The sequence below is a fragment of the Leptopilina heterotoma genome, unplaced genomic scaffold, assembly GCF_015476425.1.
Source record: "Leptopilina heterotoma isolate Lh14 unplaced genomic scaffold, ASM1547642v1 Lhet_77, whole genome shotgun sequence".
Taxonomy (NCBI): domain Eukaryota; kingdom Metazoa; phylum Arthropoda; class Insecta; order Hymenoptera; family Figitidae; genus Leptopilina; species Leptopilina heterotoma.
The window spans coordinates 330901-350225 of record NW_025111177.1 but is presented as its reverse complement, the minus strand read 5'-3'; the positions used below and the strand labels follow the sequence as shown (position 1 = coordinate 350225).

Here is a 19325-nt window from a genome sequence, read left to right as displayed (position 1 = left end):
CGCGCAGAATGACGTCATGCCTGACACGAAATTCAACGATGATTGCCGAATTGTGCCGAGGTGATGATTTTTTAAATATTTAAAATTTTCTGCGGAAATTTATTCTTCTTAATCGATAAAGATAATTGTTATTGATTTTTATTTTATTAATAGTAACAAGTGACGTTGGGAAAAAATTGGAATGGCTCAATAATTTTAGGGTTAATGAGTCATTAGGGTATTAGAGAGAGAGAAAAGAAAATTTTATATTCATGACTGCATTGAGAAAAAAATATACTTGAATCAAGCATATAATTTTATTTGTTATACAGTAAAAAAAAATTGTTTTTCAATTAAACATTATAATAATTTTTTATTCAACTGTGTTTTTGATTCAATTACGTTTAATTCAATTATAAAATATGTTTAATTCAGACATTTTTTTTTTTGGTGGCTACTTATTTTTGGATTAAAAAATTTTTTTTTTGTATAGGAATTTTTAAATATTTTTCATCTTGTCTAGAAAAATTTCCATTGTCAAAAATCTAGTTTTTTATTTCTTAGATTTTTGAATAAAATTACACTTGAAATTCAATTACTTTGTAAATTTTTAAATGAAAAAATCTGTAAAATCTTTATTATTTTTTAATATCTAACAAAGAATTTCTTTGAAACAATTCAATTATTTTCAAGAAAATTTTATAATATTTCAATTATTTGGAAATTTTTCAACTATTTCTATAATTAAAATATAAATTACATTAAAAAAAATTATATTTTTTTTAAACCTAATTTTTAGAATCTTTTATTATAATTTTTGAAATTCATTGAATCTATCATTTACTTTTGTAAAGATCGAATACATTTGGATGATTTTACTCTTAAAAATTGTTATTTTGTTGCAATATTTGGAAGAAAAATCGAAAAATTCGAATTTTTTAAAAAAATAATTCGAAAAATTTCGCAATTTTTGTAAAAATGGTCGAAAATAATTGAAAAAAATGGAAAAAAAAGTAATTTTATCTGAGGTCTGAAATAAAAATAGAAATTGTAAAATTTTAAAATCGTAAAATTGTAAAAAATATTTTAAAAATTAAAACAAAATTGAATTTTTCTAAAATTTGATTATTGATTGAAAATAATTGAATATTTTTAAAGAACTTTTGTTTAGATATTAAAAAATAATATTGATAATAATAATAATAATAATAATAATAATAATAATAATTTTGATTTTACAAATTTTTTTATTTACAAATTTGCAAAGTAATTGAAATTTAAATAATTTGATTTAAAAGTCTAAAAAATAAAAAAGTAGATTTTTGACAATGGAAAACTTTTGACAATTTTTTGACAAAATGAAAAATATTTATAAATTTTAGAAATTTAATTTTGTTTTAATTTTTTTTCTAATATAATTGAATTTTCAAAGTATATCATTAAAATGTTTATAGATCATTATAATTTTGTGAAATTTTATCAAAAATAGTTGATTTTTTAAAAATTTATATTAAAATTTTTTACAATTAAATTTTGAATAATATTTTAATTGCAAATTTTGAAAATAATTTAATTCGCAAAAAATATTTTATAAAAAATATTCAAATAAAAATTTTAAATTGAAAATTTCAATATTCTGAACAATTCAGTTTTTCGAAAAATAAATAATAAATTTTTTAGAAAATAATTGAAAATTAAAACAGTTGTGGCAGAAATTTTTTAAAATACCTAATTAAATTTCAAAAGGTTTTAAATTAAAATTTGTGAAGATTTGAATTTTTATTAACTTCAATTGAAAATACAAAACAATTTAGTTCTTTAAAAAATTGTAATACTAATTTTTTTTTTGTTTTTTAAAGTTATTTAAACTCTAGAGAGTAAATAATTGAAAAATTGTCAAAAAATGGTAAATTTCGTCAAACTTTATTGAAATTATTCTATTTTGCACAATTTTATTTCAATTTTTTGAAAAATAATCGTCTTTTTAGTTCAAAAAATTTTGAAAAAACGTGTTTTTTTTAAATTATAAAATTTTTACTGATTTTTTAGTTTTAAATACCGCCACTTGAAAATTTAAATGTTTCAAGAAATTAGTGAATTTTAAAAAAGGAAAAGGAGTTTTTAAAGGGAAAAAGTTCTTTTCATGTTGCAAAATAAGTTTAAAAAAATTTAATTCAGAGGAAACGAATATATAAAAATAAAAGTCAGGTCGGTAATGCATTTTATTAAAATAATTAAAAATTTTTCTTAAGGACTAATTATTCCTAAGTTGAAACGCCAAAAGAAAGATTTTTTTTTTGATTTACATATTTAAAAAAACATTTCTGAATTATAAATAATTGTCTTTTTTATCTATAATCATATTTATAATGAAATTTTATTTTTAATATCAAAGATTCAATTTTTAAAATTTATCTTTGCATTCTTCTTTTTTTAACTACTTCGAAATGAAATAGAAATTTTCTTAAAGTTTATGATTTTTTATAAAAGCGCATTCAGTCATTTTCTTCTAGAAAGAAAATCAGATTTTCAAAACTAGTTTAACAATATTCACTCGCAGTTTTTTTCCTCTCTCATCAGCACACACACTCTCTTTCGTTCTCTGCAATATTCGACCAGAGATTCTATTTTTTTTTTTTTTTACGTTCAAACTGAAAATTTGATTTAGTTTTATATTTTACAGTCATCGCGATGTACATTATGAGCCCAATCACAGATATATTTCTCAGGATTGTAAACCAGTCCGTCTCTACATTGAAACTTTAGTGGCTTTCCATACACACATCTGTAGTACTGTAAACAAAATTTTAAATCAGTAAATAAAATTAGTGCCAAACCTCAAAGAATAATTTTTAGTGTGTCGACACTAAAAATTAACTAACTTCAGGAATTCCCTTAGTAGAAAGAAATAAGAAGTAGAGTCGTTAATTTCTATTAATTGAAGAATGAAATAATCCGTAAAGTCGTCAACTTCTATTAATTTAAGAAAGAAATAAGTAGAAATCGACCACAATTAAGTAATGCTTGAGTCTAAGTTATTTTTAACTAATTTAAATTCAGAGAGTAATAGTTACTTTTTTTCCCAAAATTAATTGTCTCCAAGAAGTTTAAATTGATTTTCACTTACTAAACTGCAATCCTTGGAGGGCATATAGTCCTGGTCGCCACATTTAATTTCATTGGAATCCTCATCAATTTCATCAATAGGTGTTGGAGGTATCTCGGGTTTCTCGGGCCAACTTGGTCGAGGAGTTGTTTCCTCAATTTCCCTTAATGGAGTTGTTGATTGGGGTCTTGTTACTATCGGTTTTGGCGTCGAAGGCTTCACGAATCCCGGACCGGGAGTTGTACTCGGTGGTCTCGACCATTCAGGCTAAACAAACAAACAAACTCAGTCGTCAATAAAATCACCTCCCCCCCCAAAAAAAAGAAGAGAATAAATTTTATCGCTTTATGTAAATATATTCATTCTCTCAAAGCTCGCAAATTAACATTCGCTAACAATATTCTCCTTTTTCTTTGGAATGTAAATTTTAGTTTACGTCCATTACTCCTTTTTGGCTTAAATTATCTTTTAGTCTTCTAGTTGGTTCAGTTTTTCTTTTTTTGAAAGTAGAATTTGTATTTTTGTAAATTGTATTTGCAGTTTTTCTGAGGATGTCAAATCCTTGGACCCAAAAAGGAGACAGAAAAGGTATTAAAAATTGTTGCGATGTGCAAACCTTGCATCGCAAGAATTTTGATACCTTTTTTGTCTCGATCTGACATCCTTAGAAAAACGGTGTTTGAAAATTGTATTTATGAATTGTTTTTGAAAGTCTCTGATTGTATTTGTAAACTAGGAGAAGAGTTACCCTTGAGGGAAGTGCCTTAGTTGGTTGGGGTACTTGATAGCTCTTCATGTTGTCGTGTAGAATTTGCGTCAAGGTGTTGGGCTTTCCACAAACTCCTTGGAAGTCGTCCATGTCCAGTGCCCAGATCATTGCACCCAGATAGCCCTTTGTCTTGATGAAGTCCATTTTTATTTGAACACTCTCTGGATCTTCATAGCCCACCCATTGGGTACCTGCAAAGAAAAATTTATGATTACTTTTTTTATTAAAACCACCAGGAAATTTTGACAAAAATTAACTGAGTGCTGATAACTGGGTGACAGTTTTAACTTCATAAACCGTACAAAGAAAGAAGAATACAGAAATACTTGTTACCTTTGTAGGCGAAAGGAACTTTTCCTACGGAATCCCATCTCTTTGTCCACCCAGACTCGGGATCATTGACTTCTGTGCAGATCTAGGATGGATAAAGTAATGCTGAATCAATGCTAAAGTAATGCTAAACTAATCCTAAAGTAATGCTGAATTAACCCAAAATTAATGCTGAACCTAATGCTCCAAACTCGAACACATTTTTTGACACCCTCAACAGTATTTCAGTACCCACCTCGTAATAGGAGAGAAATCCTTTGGCCTGGGTGTATTTTCCAGGAGCCCCTCCACCAGCTTCTTTATTAATATAAGTTCCGATTTCGTAGTTTTTGTTACCAGCACTCAGTGTGAAAGTTCGGCCATAAAATGGAACCCCAACCACTAATTTGTTTGCCGGACATCCCATGTCCTCCCACAGCAAAAGACCATCATGCTGCAAAAAGAGTTCAAATTATTCATCAGATCTGTTAACAAACTTACAAACTTTTCTCTCATAGATTTGAATAGTTTTTGAAAAATTCACAAACTACTTGCCACGTTCAGTTTCTCATAGGCCCACTGATCACTCGGCCTCTTGTAGAGAGGACTGTGCACGTCCGCGAAACCAGCCCAATTTCCTCGAAGATCGTAGGACATCACGTGAATCGCGTCGACATTTCTGCAAATCAAATTGTTCTCGTAGAAAATAGCTTATAAAATTTCGAAAATTAATTAGAAACATTCGAAAGTAACCTAACATTATTAACCTAACATTATTAGGTCCGGGCTATTCGATGACTACTGGAGAATATTAGTTGTAAATTTTTACAGAAAACAGAAGTTTTGATAAACTGTTTGCTAAATTTTTGAATTGAAGTTCTTTCCGGGTATAAAGATCGGAAACTTACTCGCAAATTTCTGGAACGTGATAACCTTCTTGAAGACGGAATTTCGCCAGAGGCACTGCCATTGTGATCTCCCATCCTTTTCCCTCCTTATCAAAGGCTCTTCTCAATTCCTCAACGAAAAAGAAGAAATTATCCTTATCCGAGAATTTTCCACCTCGATCGGCAGCCGCCGGATACTCCCAATCCAAATCGAAACCATCAAAGTTGTATCGGTTCATAAATTCTGAAAATGTTCCAAAAATTTCCTATACACTAAATACAAACTAAATTGTAAAACTTTAGTTAAGTTTATGCTCTAACAAAATTTAAAAATTTTACTTAAGTTTATGCTCTAGCAAAATTTGAAAACTTTAGTTAAGTTTATGCTAAAGCATAAGCTTAACTAAAGTTTTCAAATTTTATTACAGTTTTCGGTTATTCAAAAATTTTTCTAATGCACTAGAATTCTCACCGACGACACTTCGGATAAATGTGTCCCGCCTCGCTTTCACTCCAACGAGATTGCTGTATTTTCTTCCACCCTCACCCCATCCGCCAACGGCAACTTCCGTCTTTAAATTGGGATATTTGTGTTTAAGATTCGTAAAGTTTCTGAATCCACTTTTGTCGACGTCGATATCCTCGTCGAGGACTAGAATTTCCCAGGTTACATTGCTGACACCAATGAAGGAATAAATCACATGAGTGCACAACTCTCCTGGAATGTCATCAATTCCATAACTGCCGATTCCCGGTCTGTAGATTGCCCAGTTGCTGAAGTAGCAAACCACTCTTGATTCTTTGCTGGCTTCACCTGTTTAAAAAATTTTTTTTTAATTCGCACAATTCTTAATTCAATTCTTACTTCAAAATTCTTCTTTAATTCGAATTATCTTCATTCATTCTTAACTCAAAATTCGCAATTCTTTCGACACTATATAGGATTAAAAATTATAGTCCAATCTTCTTGTTCTGTTTCTTTAATTTTTAGCTTCGACTAGTCAGGTTCTTGTACCAACTTTACATCAGAAAAGATTATTTCTTTTGGTTGAATGGTCTTTTGTCTTAGGTGTGGGACAAAAACAACCAAACAGCACCTAAACTTTTCTAAAAAATTTTTAAAGCAAGTTGCAAGTTGCACTTGCAAGCTTCATGCTAAACATTTATTGAAGTGGGACATTTAAATCTTTACACGATTTTCACTAAACTTTGCAAGTAAATACTCGGAAGTTTGTAAGTAAATCTTTAATAAATTTTTGGAAAAGTTAGGGTGCTGTATGGGTACTATCAAAAAGATTGAACGGATGTTGTTTCGCTCTCGAAAAGTTTGGATGCTTTTGTTTCATTGGATGAAAGTTGTTAACTAATTCAATTCGATGATAGTATTCACACTTTTTGTGGCTGTTTGACACAAAAAGTGTCAGATTGTTGTTTGTTGGACCAACAACAACAACTAATAAACAATCTTTTCAATCTTTTTGGAGGTGACTAGAATTTGGCCTGATTTCTCAAAAGCACATTATGTCTACAATCTATTTTTTGTAGAAAATCAGAAACATTAACAGAAACAGAATCAAAAGCAGAAACAGAAACAGAATCAAAAGCAGAAGCAAAAACAGAATCAAAAGCAGAAGTAGAAATAGAAACAGAAACAGAATCAAAAGCAGAAACAGAAGAAGAAGCAGTAGCAATTTTTGGAGCCAAAATTGGACAACAAGTGTCAAAAAAAATTGTTTGTTTCTAAAAATAACTCACCAGAACATGTTGTAACAAATGCTGCAAACAGTAGGAGAAGGGAAACGGAGAGCTTCCCGGCAGACCAGGTCATTCTAAAACTGAATACAAATTAGCGTCATTAATGTTTGCCTCACATTTGATAAATGGATGATGGTTACTTGAAAATAAATTACAAAACTAATTGATAAATTAATATTGACATTAATTATCATTTTGCAATCGGTGATTCAACATTGCTTCTTATCAGAGGTCTCGATAGTAGCATAAAATTAAGTTTCTGATTATTATTGTTGTGATACTGATGATCTAATTCTTTGTTATCTGTAACTACATAATCCGTAACTTTCTGCAACGGATTTGTTACTTTTTTCCACCAAATTTTTAAAGCATAGGTTTTTTAATTGTTTGTTTAGAAACTTAAAGGAAAAATGTTGCACAATCGGTATTTATTATATTATTAATATTATTATTAATAGTATTAATTATTGCACAATTGTTACCCACAAAAAGAAAGTCGAAAATCAGAAATGCTTCTTCACTGTACAAAATTGAAAATCAAAAATTCTTCTTTGCTAGGAGAACAAAAATCAAAAATGCTTCTTCACTATACAAAATCGAAAATCAAAACTGCTTCTTCGCTCGGGAAACAAAAATCAAAAATGCTTCTTCACTACAAAAAGAAAAATCAGAAATGCTTCTTCACTACAAAAATAAATTTATTCCGTTTTACTCAGCACCTATTCTAGAATATTTTGCACCTAATTTTAATAATTAGTAATAATAATTAAATAATGAATTTTTAGTTTCGTAATAAATTTTTGTGGATTGTTTACTGTCTATTAATAAAAATCCGATTATTTTCTTACTTCAAAATTTGGACCTAATTTCGAATGATGATAATAACAAATTTTTAATTCTTTGGTTTTAAATAAATTTTTGGTTTTTGAGAAACTTTTCGGTTTTGAGAGGCTCTTTGGTTCTGAGAAAGAAAAAAAATGAGTTTACCTATTTATCCGGGCAAAATTGAGGAAATAGAGGAAAATTGTCGGCGAATGGGAGGAAGAGAGCGAGGTTGATGCGTTTGGAGCGAGGTTTCACTTGATTCTGCAACGCGCGTTTGACTTTTTGAGTAGCAAAAGTGTTTGTGAAAAAGGGGAAGGAAGAGGTGTGGATCCTTCTCTGGGGGAATGATCTACAGCGACCGGTTTTCGATTAGCAATCATCGATCGCAGTGACATTGCCGTTACTATTTGTGTAAAATACCATAATCTTGTAATGCTAATCCCACACACGTCAAACTTGCTCCCTGAAAATTGTGTGTGCGTACATAAAGGAAATAAATTATTCGAGTACTTCTCTGGACCAGTTCTCCTGATCTTGATCTTGAATTATACTTCTCTCGAGGTCGATGACATGTCCTTTATGTGAATTCGTAATTTTTATTTTTATTTTAAATTTACTTTAGTAGAATGTACAATTTTTAAGTACAATTTTTACTATACAATTAGTAAAACTGTCTTTACTTCAAAATGCTTCTAGTTTTTTTTAAGGTTTTCGAATTTAGCATCGACGCTGAGCGTCAAGAAGCTATTTCTTCACATTTCAAAAAATATTTCGAAAAAATCAATTATTTAACAAAAATTTAATGAAATTCTTTCTGAGAATTCAATTATTTCCACAAATAGTAAAATATTTCACGAGATTTTAAATATTTAAAAAATTTTTGTAAGTTCTTCTCAAGAATTCAATTATTTTAATAAAAAAATTAAATTCTCCTCAGGAATTCAATTATTTTTTTAAACTTTTAGTAAAATACGTTGCAATAATTCAATTATCTTCATAAGTAAAAAAATTCTTCCCAGAAATTCAATTATTTTCAAAACTTTCAAATAAAGTTCTCGAACAGAATTCAATTCTCATTATAAATGACAAATTTTTCGGGAAAATTAAATTAATTTTAAAATTAACAAAATTTTTTGCTAAAATTCAATTATTTTCAAAAATAACAAACTTTTTCGCAAAAATTTAATTTATCTTCAAAAATTTTCAAGAAATTCTTTGCAGAAATTTAATTAGTTTTAACAATTTTTTATAAAATTCTTGGCAAGAATTCAATTATTTATAAAAATGACCATTTTGAGTAGAATTTCAATTATTTTAAAAATTTTTATAAAATTCTTCTCAAGAATTCAATTATTTTCAAAAATCACTATTGCTAGTAGAATTTCAATTATTTAAAAAATTTTTATAAAATTCTTGTCAAGAATTCAATTATTTTCAAAAATAAGAAGATTTGTCGCAGAAATTCAATTATTTTCAAAACTTTTAATAAAGTTCTTGACAAGAAAATTCTTTCAAGAATTCAATTATTTTGATAAATAATTAAATTTCTCATGGGAAATCAATTATTTAAAAAAGTATAATAAAATTCTTCGCTGACATTCAATTATTTTTTATAAATAATAAAATACTTCTTAAGAATTCAATTATCTTTATTAATAATAAAATTCTTTGGAGCAATTAAATTATTTTCAAAAATTTTACTTTAAATCTTTAGCTAGAATTTAATTATTTTTAAAAATTTTATTAAAACTCCTTGTCAGAATTCAATTATTTGTATTAATAATAAAATTCTTTGCAACAATTAAATTATATTCAAAAATTTTATAAAAATTATTAATTAGAACTTTAATTATTGTAAATACAATTTAAATAAAATTTCGTAAATAGATTCAATTATTTTTAAAAAAATTTATTGAAATTCCAGGAAAGAATTTAATTATTTTTAAAAATTTTTTTAAAATTCTTTATTAAACAATTAAATTATTTTCAGAACAATTTGAACTAAATATTCCTTTAAAGTATTAAATTATTTTCAAGAATTTTAATATAATTCTGCGCAGAAATTCAATTATAAAATATTTTAATAATATTTGTCGCAAAAATTCAATTATTTTTGTAAGATAAAAAATTTTTCTCAAAACTTCAATTATTTTTATAAATAACAAAGTTTTTCTGCAGAAATTGAAATTATTTTTATAAATAAAATAATTCTTCTCAGGAATTGAATTATTTTTAATACAATTTTAAATGAATTCGTCAAAAAATGCAATTCGTTAAAATCAATTTCTAATCATTGCGGTAAAATTTTTTATAAATAATTCAATTATTTTCAATTCTGCGCAGAAATTCAATTATAAAAAATTTTAATAAAATATGTCGTAAAAATTCAATTATTTTTGTAAGATTTTGTAAGAATTTAATTATTTTTTTCTAAAGTTATAAAATTTTTAGAAAAAATTCAATTATTTAAAAAAAATTTTATGAATCCCTTGGAAAGAATTTCATTATTTAAAAAAATTTTGAAATTCCGTATCAAAATTCAATTGCAAGAAATATTCAATTATTCAATAAATTATTATATTTTTATTTAAATAATTGAATTCTGGTAGTATTTTCTAATATGAATTGACGCAAAAATAAATTTAAGTTAAAATTTTTTAAAGATAGTTTAACTGATGATTTTTGTTTCATTTATTAATTAATTTTGGCATTTTGGTATTTTAGAAAAATACTTTTACAAAGCTTAAATTAGCGTGAACGCTAAAATTATATAAATAATACAAAAAAAGCGCTGTGTAATTAAATAATAAATATATTTGTGTTTTGCAAATTATTTTCAACCTTGTAAACTTTAATCGTAAATAATTACGCACTTGCATGTTTAAAATTTTCTAATTATTAAGTACTAAAGTCTATTATTATTACCGCAGTCTTCCAATGTAGATATTTAATAGTTTAATAATGTAGAAACTTAATTAGTATTCTATTAGTCTTTTCCACTGTGTAACAATTGTGTATTGTTATAATACATATTTATATATTTTGTTAGAAATTTAATTTAATTTAAAAAAAAAAATTCAAGTCCCTGAAGTTGGTAAACTTTCCGTGTTCCTGAATTTAGCGTCGTCGACTCTGAGCTTAGCGTCGACCGACGAATTTGTATTTAAATTCATTTAATATTTTTTATTTTTTTATTTTTAATATTACTTTATATGTATTTTAGATTTGAACATTTTATTCGCAAGTGTTCTTTGATGAAAAGATTAAAAGCTATCGTCGCTTGCAAATCGGAAAACGTTCATTAAAAATGCAAAAGTTATTGAAAAATTCTAACGAGACATATATAATGCAGTATTGACATTGTGAGATTTCGTTTTTACTCTTTAGTTTTTTCTCTAAGAGGAATTGGTATTCAAAGTGCAATGAGGGGTATAGAACTCGAAGGCTGCCTTCGTTCGATGTACTTTGCATTTTAAAACCTCATCGTGAATAGAATTCGTGGGTGGATAGACAGTTATTTGCAAAACGATGGACCTTTCTTGTTTATTTACTCCCGATATTTTTTTCTACTTCCACTGATATGCAAATTACAAAAATACAAACCCTTTTTAAAAACAAGCATGCACTTTGCGGTGCATTATTTTTTTCGTTCTTTCTAAAAATGATGAAAATATTATTCTTTCGAGTTTTTTCGACTATTTTCAATTATCGGAATAAGCAAAAAAAAGTTTCCCTATATTATTTTATAAATAAGAAAATTTTTCCCAAGAATTAAATTATTTTCATAAATAATAAAATTCTACAAAGGAATTCAATTATTTGCATAAATAATAAAATGTTTCGGAGGAATTCAATTATTTTCAATTGAATTTTAATAAAATTTCTCGAAATAATACAATTATTTTGAAAAATATTACTTAAATTCAATTATTTTCAACAATTCTGATAAAAAATTCTTGTCAAAATTTCAATTATTTTCAAAAAATTTTTTAATAAAATTCCTCTAAAGAATTCAATTATTTTCAGCAATTTAAATAAAATTCTTTGCAAAATTCAATTATCTTTATAATTATCAATAGCGATGACAAGATTTCATTTATTTACAAAAGTAATGAAACTTTTTTTAAAAATTCATTTATTTTCGTAATCTTTTAGGAAATTTTCGTCAAGAATTGAATTATTTTCAAAAATAACAAATTTCTTCGCAGAAATTCAATTATTTTCAAAATTTTAATACAGTTCTTGACAAGAATTCAATTATGTTTATAAATAACAAAATTCTTCAATTTTTATCAAAAATTCAATTATTTTCAAAAATCTTAATAAAATTCCCCTAAAAAATTCAATTATTTTCAAAGATTTTAATAAATTTTTTTTTTCAAAATTCAATTATTTTCAAAAATTTTAACCCAATTCTTTGAAAAAATTCAATTATCTTGATAAATAACAAAATTATTTCCATACATTCAATTATTTTTTAAATATAAAAAGATTTTTTATCAAAAAATCAATTATTTTCAAAAATTTTAATAAAATTCCTCTAAAGAATTCAATTATTTTCAAAGATTTTAATAAAATTCTTCAAAATATTTCAATTATTTTTAATCTCTAATAATTTTAACAAAAATCTTTGCAAGAATTGAATATTTTTTATAAAAAAAAAAAATTGTTTGAAGAAATTTAATTTTGTAAATAGAATTTCAATAAAATTTCCAGAAAAAATTCAATTATTTTCAAATATGTGAATAAAACAATTGCCAAGAATTCAATTATCTTTAAAAATAACGAAATTCTTCGCATAAATTCAATTATTTTCAAAACTTACAAATAAAGTTCTTGATAAGAATTCAATTATCTTCATAAATAACAGAATTCTTTACAGAAATTCAATTATTTTCTAAAGTAATAATTTTTGTTTGCAAGAATTCAATTATTTTCAAAATTTTATTTCAATTCTCGCAAAAATTTCGATTATCTTTATAAATAATAAAATTCTTCCCCGAAATTCAATTATTTTCAAAAATATTATTATTCTTCGCAAATTTTCAATTGTTTTTATAAATAGCAAAATTCCTCGCTGAAATTCAATTCAATTCTTCTAAAGAATTCAATTATTATTAAAAGTTTTAATAAAATTCTTGAAAAAAATTCAATTTAATTAATTTCAAAAGTTTCAATAAAAATCTTTGTAAATTTCAATATGTTTCAAAATTTTCAATTAATATTACTTTAAAAAATTAAATTATTTTTACGAAATTAAATAAAATTCTTCAAAAAAATGTAATTATTTATAAAAACTTTAATAAAATTGTTTAAAAGAATTTAATTTTCTATGAATAATTTTAATACAATTTAATAGGAAAATTATTAATTTTCAATTAATAATAAACACGATTATTTTAAAAACTTAAAAGAATTTCTTTTTATAATTCAATTATATACTTTCAAAATTTTCAGTAAAAATTATTGAAATTAAAAAAAACTTCATTATTTTCAAGAAAATTGAAGTAAATTCTTCAAAACAATTCATTTATTTTAAGAAATTTTAATAAAAATCTTGTCAAGAATTAAATTATAATTTACAATAAAATTTTTAATTACATTTTCTCGAAAGAATTCAGTTAAATTGAAAAAAATGTTGATAAAATTCTTGAAATGAATTCATTTATTTTCAAATTTTTTGATAAATACTTTACAAGAATTCAATGATTTTGAGTAAATCGAAAATTTAATTATTTCTGAAAATAATTGAATTCTTGAATAAAATTTTATTAAAACTTTTTTAAATAATTGAATCACTGCGAAAAAATTTTATTAAAAATAATTGAATTTCAGCAAAAATTTACCTATTTTTAAAAATAATTGAATTCTTAAATTGGATTTTATCCCTAGCAGTTTTTTTAAATAATTGAATTCTTGTGAAAATCTAAATTATTTCTTAAATAATTGAATACCTGTGAAAATCTAAATTTTTTTTTAAATAATTGAATTCCTGTGAAAATCTCAATTATTTTTTAAAATATAATTGAATTTTCTCGGAGAATTTTTACAAGATTTTTAAAAATAATTGAAATTTTTGAAGAAATTAATTAAAATTTTATGGAAAATAAGTGAAATTCTGTTAAGAATTTTATTATTTAATATTTAAATAAAAATAATTTAATTTTTTACGAAGATTTTTATTATTTATAAATTGACTAAAGAATTTTATTACAATTATTTGAAAATATTTGAATTCTTGATAAAATTCAATTATCTGAAAATTTTTTGATAAATACTTTACAAGAATTTAATGATTTTCAGTAAAAATTAATTTTAATATTTTAAACTATTGGGCCAATTGTTTTTTTCTCAGTGTAGTAGAAACAGAAAGAAAAATTTAGCTGTGAGACTTTTTTGTAGAGAAATTTGTAAATTTTTTTACTAACAAAAAAATGTAAAATTTGAAACGAATAAATTTTGATTATGATTTTTGAAAAATTGATTTAACAATAGCAAACTATAAGACTTTATCGATTGTTCATCGATTTGTTTGCATGACAATATCGTACACGGAAGAAGAAACGTTTATCGCATTATTAACGGTCTTGCTTAAGCACATTATCGATAAATCGTCGAAGGATTTTGCATTGTTGAACCTCTTTTCTTTTTCTTTTTCTTCTTCTTTTTTTTTATTTTTTATAACGTAATTTATAGTTTCCACCTTCGATTCTCGCGCAATATTCATTCACACTTGAAAAGTATCTCTCTCTCTCTTGAGAATTATACCGATTAATAGGTTTCTCACTGTGATAATTGCACCGAATCAATTTATCATCTCGTTATTTAACAAGAACTTTGCTTTCTGCATTATAACTCGGGCAAATCTTATTTATAAATCTCGACAAATTGCAACCGCAATAATTAACATACACACATCCTTCCGCAGAAAAATCTTCATTTAATCTCACACTAAAACATAATTCGTAATTTTCTACTTCAAGTCATTTTTTTTTATGTTTGTTAATTTGTTTCATTTGTTAATTTTTAACTGGAGATACAAATTTTATAAATTACTTTAAATTTTAAATAAAGAATTTTTTTTATTCTTCAAATTTAATTTTTCGATAGTTACTTTTTTATTACTTTTTTCAGTCTTAAAGTTACTTTTTGCTACTATTTCTAAAATTAATTATCGAGTGCAACAAAAAATTGTTTTTTTTTTTTAATGGACATTGTTAATTTATTTTTTACTGTAAAAAGACTAAATTATCCTGTCGGAAAAATTCATATAATGAATTTCCATTTTACGAGTATAATAAAAAAAAGTAGATGATAAAAATATTGCTATGGAGAAGATTAAAAATGTACTTTAAGGTCGCAAATAACATTTTTAAGGCTGCGAATAAAATCGGCCTCGTATAACGATTACAGCAGGCAAGACGAATAACCGGAAATGAACGACAATGAATCGTGGTCTGATATGGTTCGTTACACTAGGCAATCTTCTTTTATTTAACCACCTAGCATTGAGAAATTCTCAATTCCCGATCATCCACGAAAAACTATTTCTTTAATCAAAAATTGCACAATTATTGCAAAATAGACGTTTTTTCCCCCGAAAAAAAAATTAGAAAACAAACCACTATACCCTTTATTTAAATACAAATCTTAAGCCACAAAATCACATTATGACAAAATTATGTTAAATAACTGAAAACAAATTTTTTTACTCTTTGAAAAAAAACTACAAAAAAAAAGAATAATAAGGAATAAAAAATCTAATATTTAAATTAATATCTAAACCACAAAATCTTGTATTTAAATTTTAAATTAGTGAAAATTTTCTCAAGTTCTTATTATTAGAATTTGTTTTTTTTTACTATTTGTCGAATTCTCCTCGAGAGTAATTTAATGAAAAGAATATACACTAAACGTCAAATTTTTATTTATGAAAAAATTTCACATGCAAGAATAAAATTAATAAATTGCTAATAAATTTTCAATCGCTGGGTAATTAGAAGTAACATCATTCCATAAATGGAAACTTATTATAATTAGTAATTAAAACTTGAGAGAAAAATAAAAATGCCCTTTGACATTTTGTAAAATATTCTTATGATGTTTTTTTAAACTATAATTATTGTAAATCTTTTTTTCCTGAGCTCTATTTTTTTAACGATTGTTTAAAAAAAAAAATTACCAAAATTATAAAAAGGAAAAAAAAATTTTTTTTTTGATTCAAATAAACGATTACTTGTCTATTAGTAAATAATTTTTTACAAAAGAAATTTTGAATCAAATAATTTTTTAGCAAATAATTTTAAAATCAAAGAATTTTTTGCCAAATAAATTTTAAATCAAATAATTCTTTACAAAATGAGCTTTGAATCAAAAAATTTTTTACCAAATAAATTTTGAATCAAATAATTTTGAACCAAATAAATTTTCAACCAAACAATTCTTTACAAAATGAGCTTTGAATCAAAGAATTTTTTAGCACATAAATTTTGAATCAAATAATTATTTACCAAATCAAATCATTTTCTACCAAATAAATTTTGAATCGAATAATTTTTTACCAAATAAATTTTGAACCAAATAATTATTTAAAAAATGATCTTTGAATCAAAGAATTTTTTACCAAATAAATTTTGAATCAAATCATTTTCTACCAAATAAATTTTGAATCAAATAATTTTTTACCAAATAAATTTTGAATCAAATCAATTTTTACCAAATAAATTTTTGAATCAAATTAATTTTTACCAAATAAATGTTGAACCAAATAATTCTTTACAAAATGAGCTTTAAATCAAAAAATTGTTTACCAAATAAATTTTAAATCGAATAATTTTTTACAAAATGAGCTTCGAATCAAAGAATTTTTTACCAAATAAATTTTGAATCAAATTAATTTTTACCAAATAAATTTTTAAATCAAATTAATTTTTATAAAATAATTGAACCAAATAATTCTTTACAAAATGAGCTTTGAATCAAAAAATTTTTTACCAAATAAATTTTGTATCAAAGTAATTTTTACCAAATATATTTTGATTCCATTTTTTGCCAAATAAATTTTTAATCAGATAATTTTTTACCAAATAAATTTTAAATCAAATAATTTTTTACAAATTGAGCTTTGAATCAAATAATGTTTTACAAAAAAATTTCTTACCAAATAAATTTTGAATCAAATAATTTTTTACAAAAGAAATTTTGAATCAAATAATTTTTTAGCAAATAATTTTAAAATCAAAGAATTTTTTACCAAATAAATTTTAAATCGAATAATTTTTTACAAAATGAGCTTTGAATCAAATAATTTTTTTACCAAATAAATTTTGAATCGAATAATTTTTTACCAAATAAATTTTGAATCAAATAATTTTGTACCAAATAAATTTTGAATCAAATAAGTTTTTACAAAATGAGCTTTGAATCAAATTAACTTTTACCAAATAAATTTTGAATCAGACAATTTTGTACCAAATAAATTTTAAATCGAATAATTTTTTACAAAATGAGGTTTGAATAATTTTTTTACCAAATAAATTTTGAATCAAATAATTTTGGTTGGTTCAAATACAATTTAGTTAAATAAAAAATTTGAAAATTCTGCAAGTGCTGACGATTAATGCCAAGAAATTAAAAATTACTCAATCTCGTTTAATATTGTCAATAATTTCAATGGATTTACGATAAGATTATGCTATTGATAAACATATTTTCAATTTACATAATAATAATTAATAAATAATAACTTAAACTGATTCATTGATTTTTCTATCTAGACTGTATTTTCAATTAATCGGTGAACATAAATACTGGATAAATTTGAATAAATAATTAATTATGTCCAATATAAATTTTTCCGAACACAAGAAAAAAAGAATCTCATGGTTTTTCCCAGTGAAAGTATAATCTTCAATAAAATGAAAAAAATCTTTGCCTTCAAGAATCAATATTATTAAAATTTTTCCCCCAATTAATTCACTTGTGTTATCTTTCCAAAATTCGTCATTTTTTTTAGGGAAAAAAGTATGTTAATGGGATTCACTTTTTTAGAGAGGAAAAAAAATAAACAACCGTTTAAAGAAATGCAAATTTTCGAACCGGCAATGGAGATATTATTAAGAAGTTAATTTCTTAACTGTACGCGCACTTTATTTTTAAAGGTCAATCGTCAATATTAAAAAAAAAAAAAAAGAAAAAAAAACGAAAATTAATTTCAGAAACAAATATAATGAACTTACCTCGTTGATGTGCGTAAAGTGGAAGAAAAAATTGTTCTGTGACTCAAACTTTGTGATTATATACCAGAGTGGTCCTCATTTAAAATTCAGGTGCAGAAAACTTAACCGATTGGTTAGTTCGTCGACCTGTCTTTAACCAATCAGGTTTCGCTATATCTTAAAGAAATGATTTTTTTTCTTTTTTTAAAGAACTTTTTTTATTCTTTTCTTTTCTTTTTTTCTCCTTTTTTTTCTATACAGAATCGAAGGTGTGAAAAACTCAAGTGATTAATTAGCAAATTATTTATTATCGTGATTGAAAAATTTTCGTTTTCAATTTTACAAATTATCAATTTTCATTTCAATTTTCATTTCAATTTTTATTTTAATTTTCATTTTAATTTTCATTTTAATTTTTATTTTAATTTTTATTTCAATTTTTATTTCAATTTTTATTTCAATTTTTATTTCAATTTTTAATTTTCATAAACTTCTTTAAAAAAATGTTCCCTAAATGATGAAAATTTCTTCTTTAATAACATTTTTCTTAAATAATGAAAATTTCTTCCTTAAATAAAAATTGTTCTCGATGATGAAAATTTCTTCTTTAATAAATTTTTTTCTGATCATGACGAAAAAATTTCTTCATTAATAAAAATTTTTCTCAGTGATGAAAATTTCTTCTTTAAAAAAATTTTTCCTGAATGATGAAAATTTCTTCTTTAATAAAATTTTTCTTAAATGATGAAAATTTCTTCCTTAAATAAAAATTGTTCTCGATGATGAAAATTTCTTCTTTAATAAAATTTTTTCACCAAGTTGAAGTCCACAACGTTGATCAACGAAAAAAAATTGTTCACTTAATAAATTAATTAAAAATAACGCAGCAATATTAACACAAAAATATTTAGAAAAGAAGGACTGATGTTTATATTTTGATAATAATTATTTTACAATTAAATATTAAAATAAAAGTAATACTTGAATGCATTAAATAAATTTTTTTCATTGATAAACGTTGTGGACTTCAACTTCGTATTTTTTCTGAATGACAAAACAATTTCTTCTTTAATAAAAAATTTTTCTCAATGATGAAAATTTCTTCTTTAATAAAAATTTTTTCTGAATGACGCGAGAAAATTTCTTCTTTAATTAAAAATTGTTCTCAATGATGAAAATTTCTTCTTTGATAAAAATTTTTCTGAGTGATGATAATTATTATCAATCGGAAAAATTTCCTGGGTAAAAAATACTTTTTTTTAAAGTATTCTATTAATTTTTGAAACTGATATCCTTTTAGAAACAATGGCAGTTAACAGAGATAATGACCACGATTTCCTTTATCACAGGAATCTGAGCAATTAGGAGATAATTAACCTTTCCGGTCTTTAGGAAGATTAAATCATAGTCCATTTAATCTTTTTCGAGATTTTTTATTTGTATAAACCTATAAACAAATCATGATATTCAAATAATTT

At 23.9% G+C, this 19325-nt stretch overlaps 1 protein-coding gene across 2 annotated transcripts; it reads right to left on the bottom strand.

The window, feature by feature from the left end:
- Nucleotides 1-2183: 2183 nt before the first annotated feature.
- On the bottom strand, nt 2184-17923 carry LOC122510893 (endochitinase). Of its 2 annotated transcripts, none has more exons than XM_043625843.1 (10): nt 17869-17923; nt 6806-6885; nt 5523-5864; nt 5072-5294; nt 4719-4842; nt 4420-4617; nt 4188-4269; nt 3834-4045; nt 3107-3352; nt 2184-2772 (listed from the first exon to the last, which is right to left on the bottom strand). In XM_043625843.1, exons 2-10 carry the CDS (start codon nt 6876-6878, stop codon nt 2650-2652), a joined length of 1623 nt encoding a protein of 540 aa, XP_043481778.1. In that variant the 5' UTR covers nt 6879-6885; nt 17869-17923; the 3' UTR covers nt 2184-2649. The 2 variants fall into 2 exon arrangements, with proteins under 2 accessions (XP_043481778.1, XP_043481777.1); XM_043625842.1 differs by lacking the exon at nt 17869-17923 and adding an exon at nt 7793-7941.
- Nucleotides 17924-19325: the final 1402 nt, after the last annotated feature.

Coding starts and splice junctions, on each gene's coding strand:
- LOC122510893 (XM_043625843.1), bottom strand. CDS start 6,878: ATGACCTGGTCTGCCGGGAAGCTCTCCGTTTCCCTTCTCCTACTGTTT. Junction 4,843..5,071: donor CACGTTCCAGAAATTTGCGA/GTAAGTTTCCGA, acceptor TTTGATTTGCAG/AAATGTCGACGCGATTCACG. Junction 4,618..4,718: donor CCTATGAGAAACTGAACGTG/GCAAGTAGTTTG, acceptor CTCTTTTTGCAG/CATGATGGTCTTTTGCTGTG.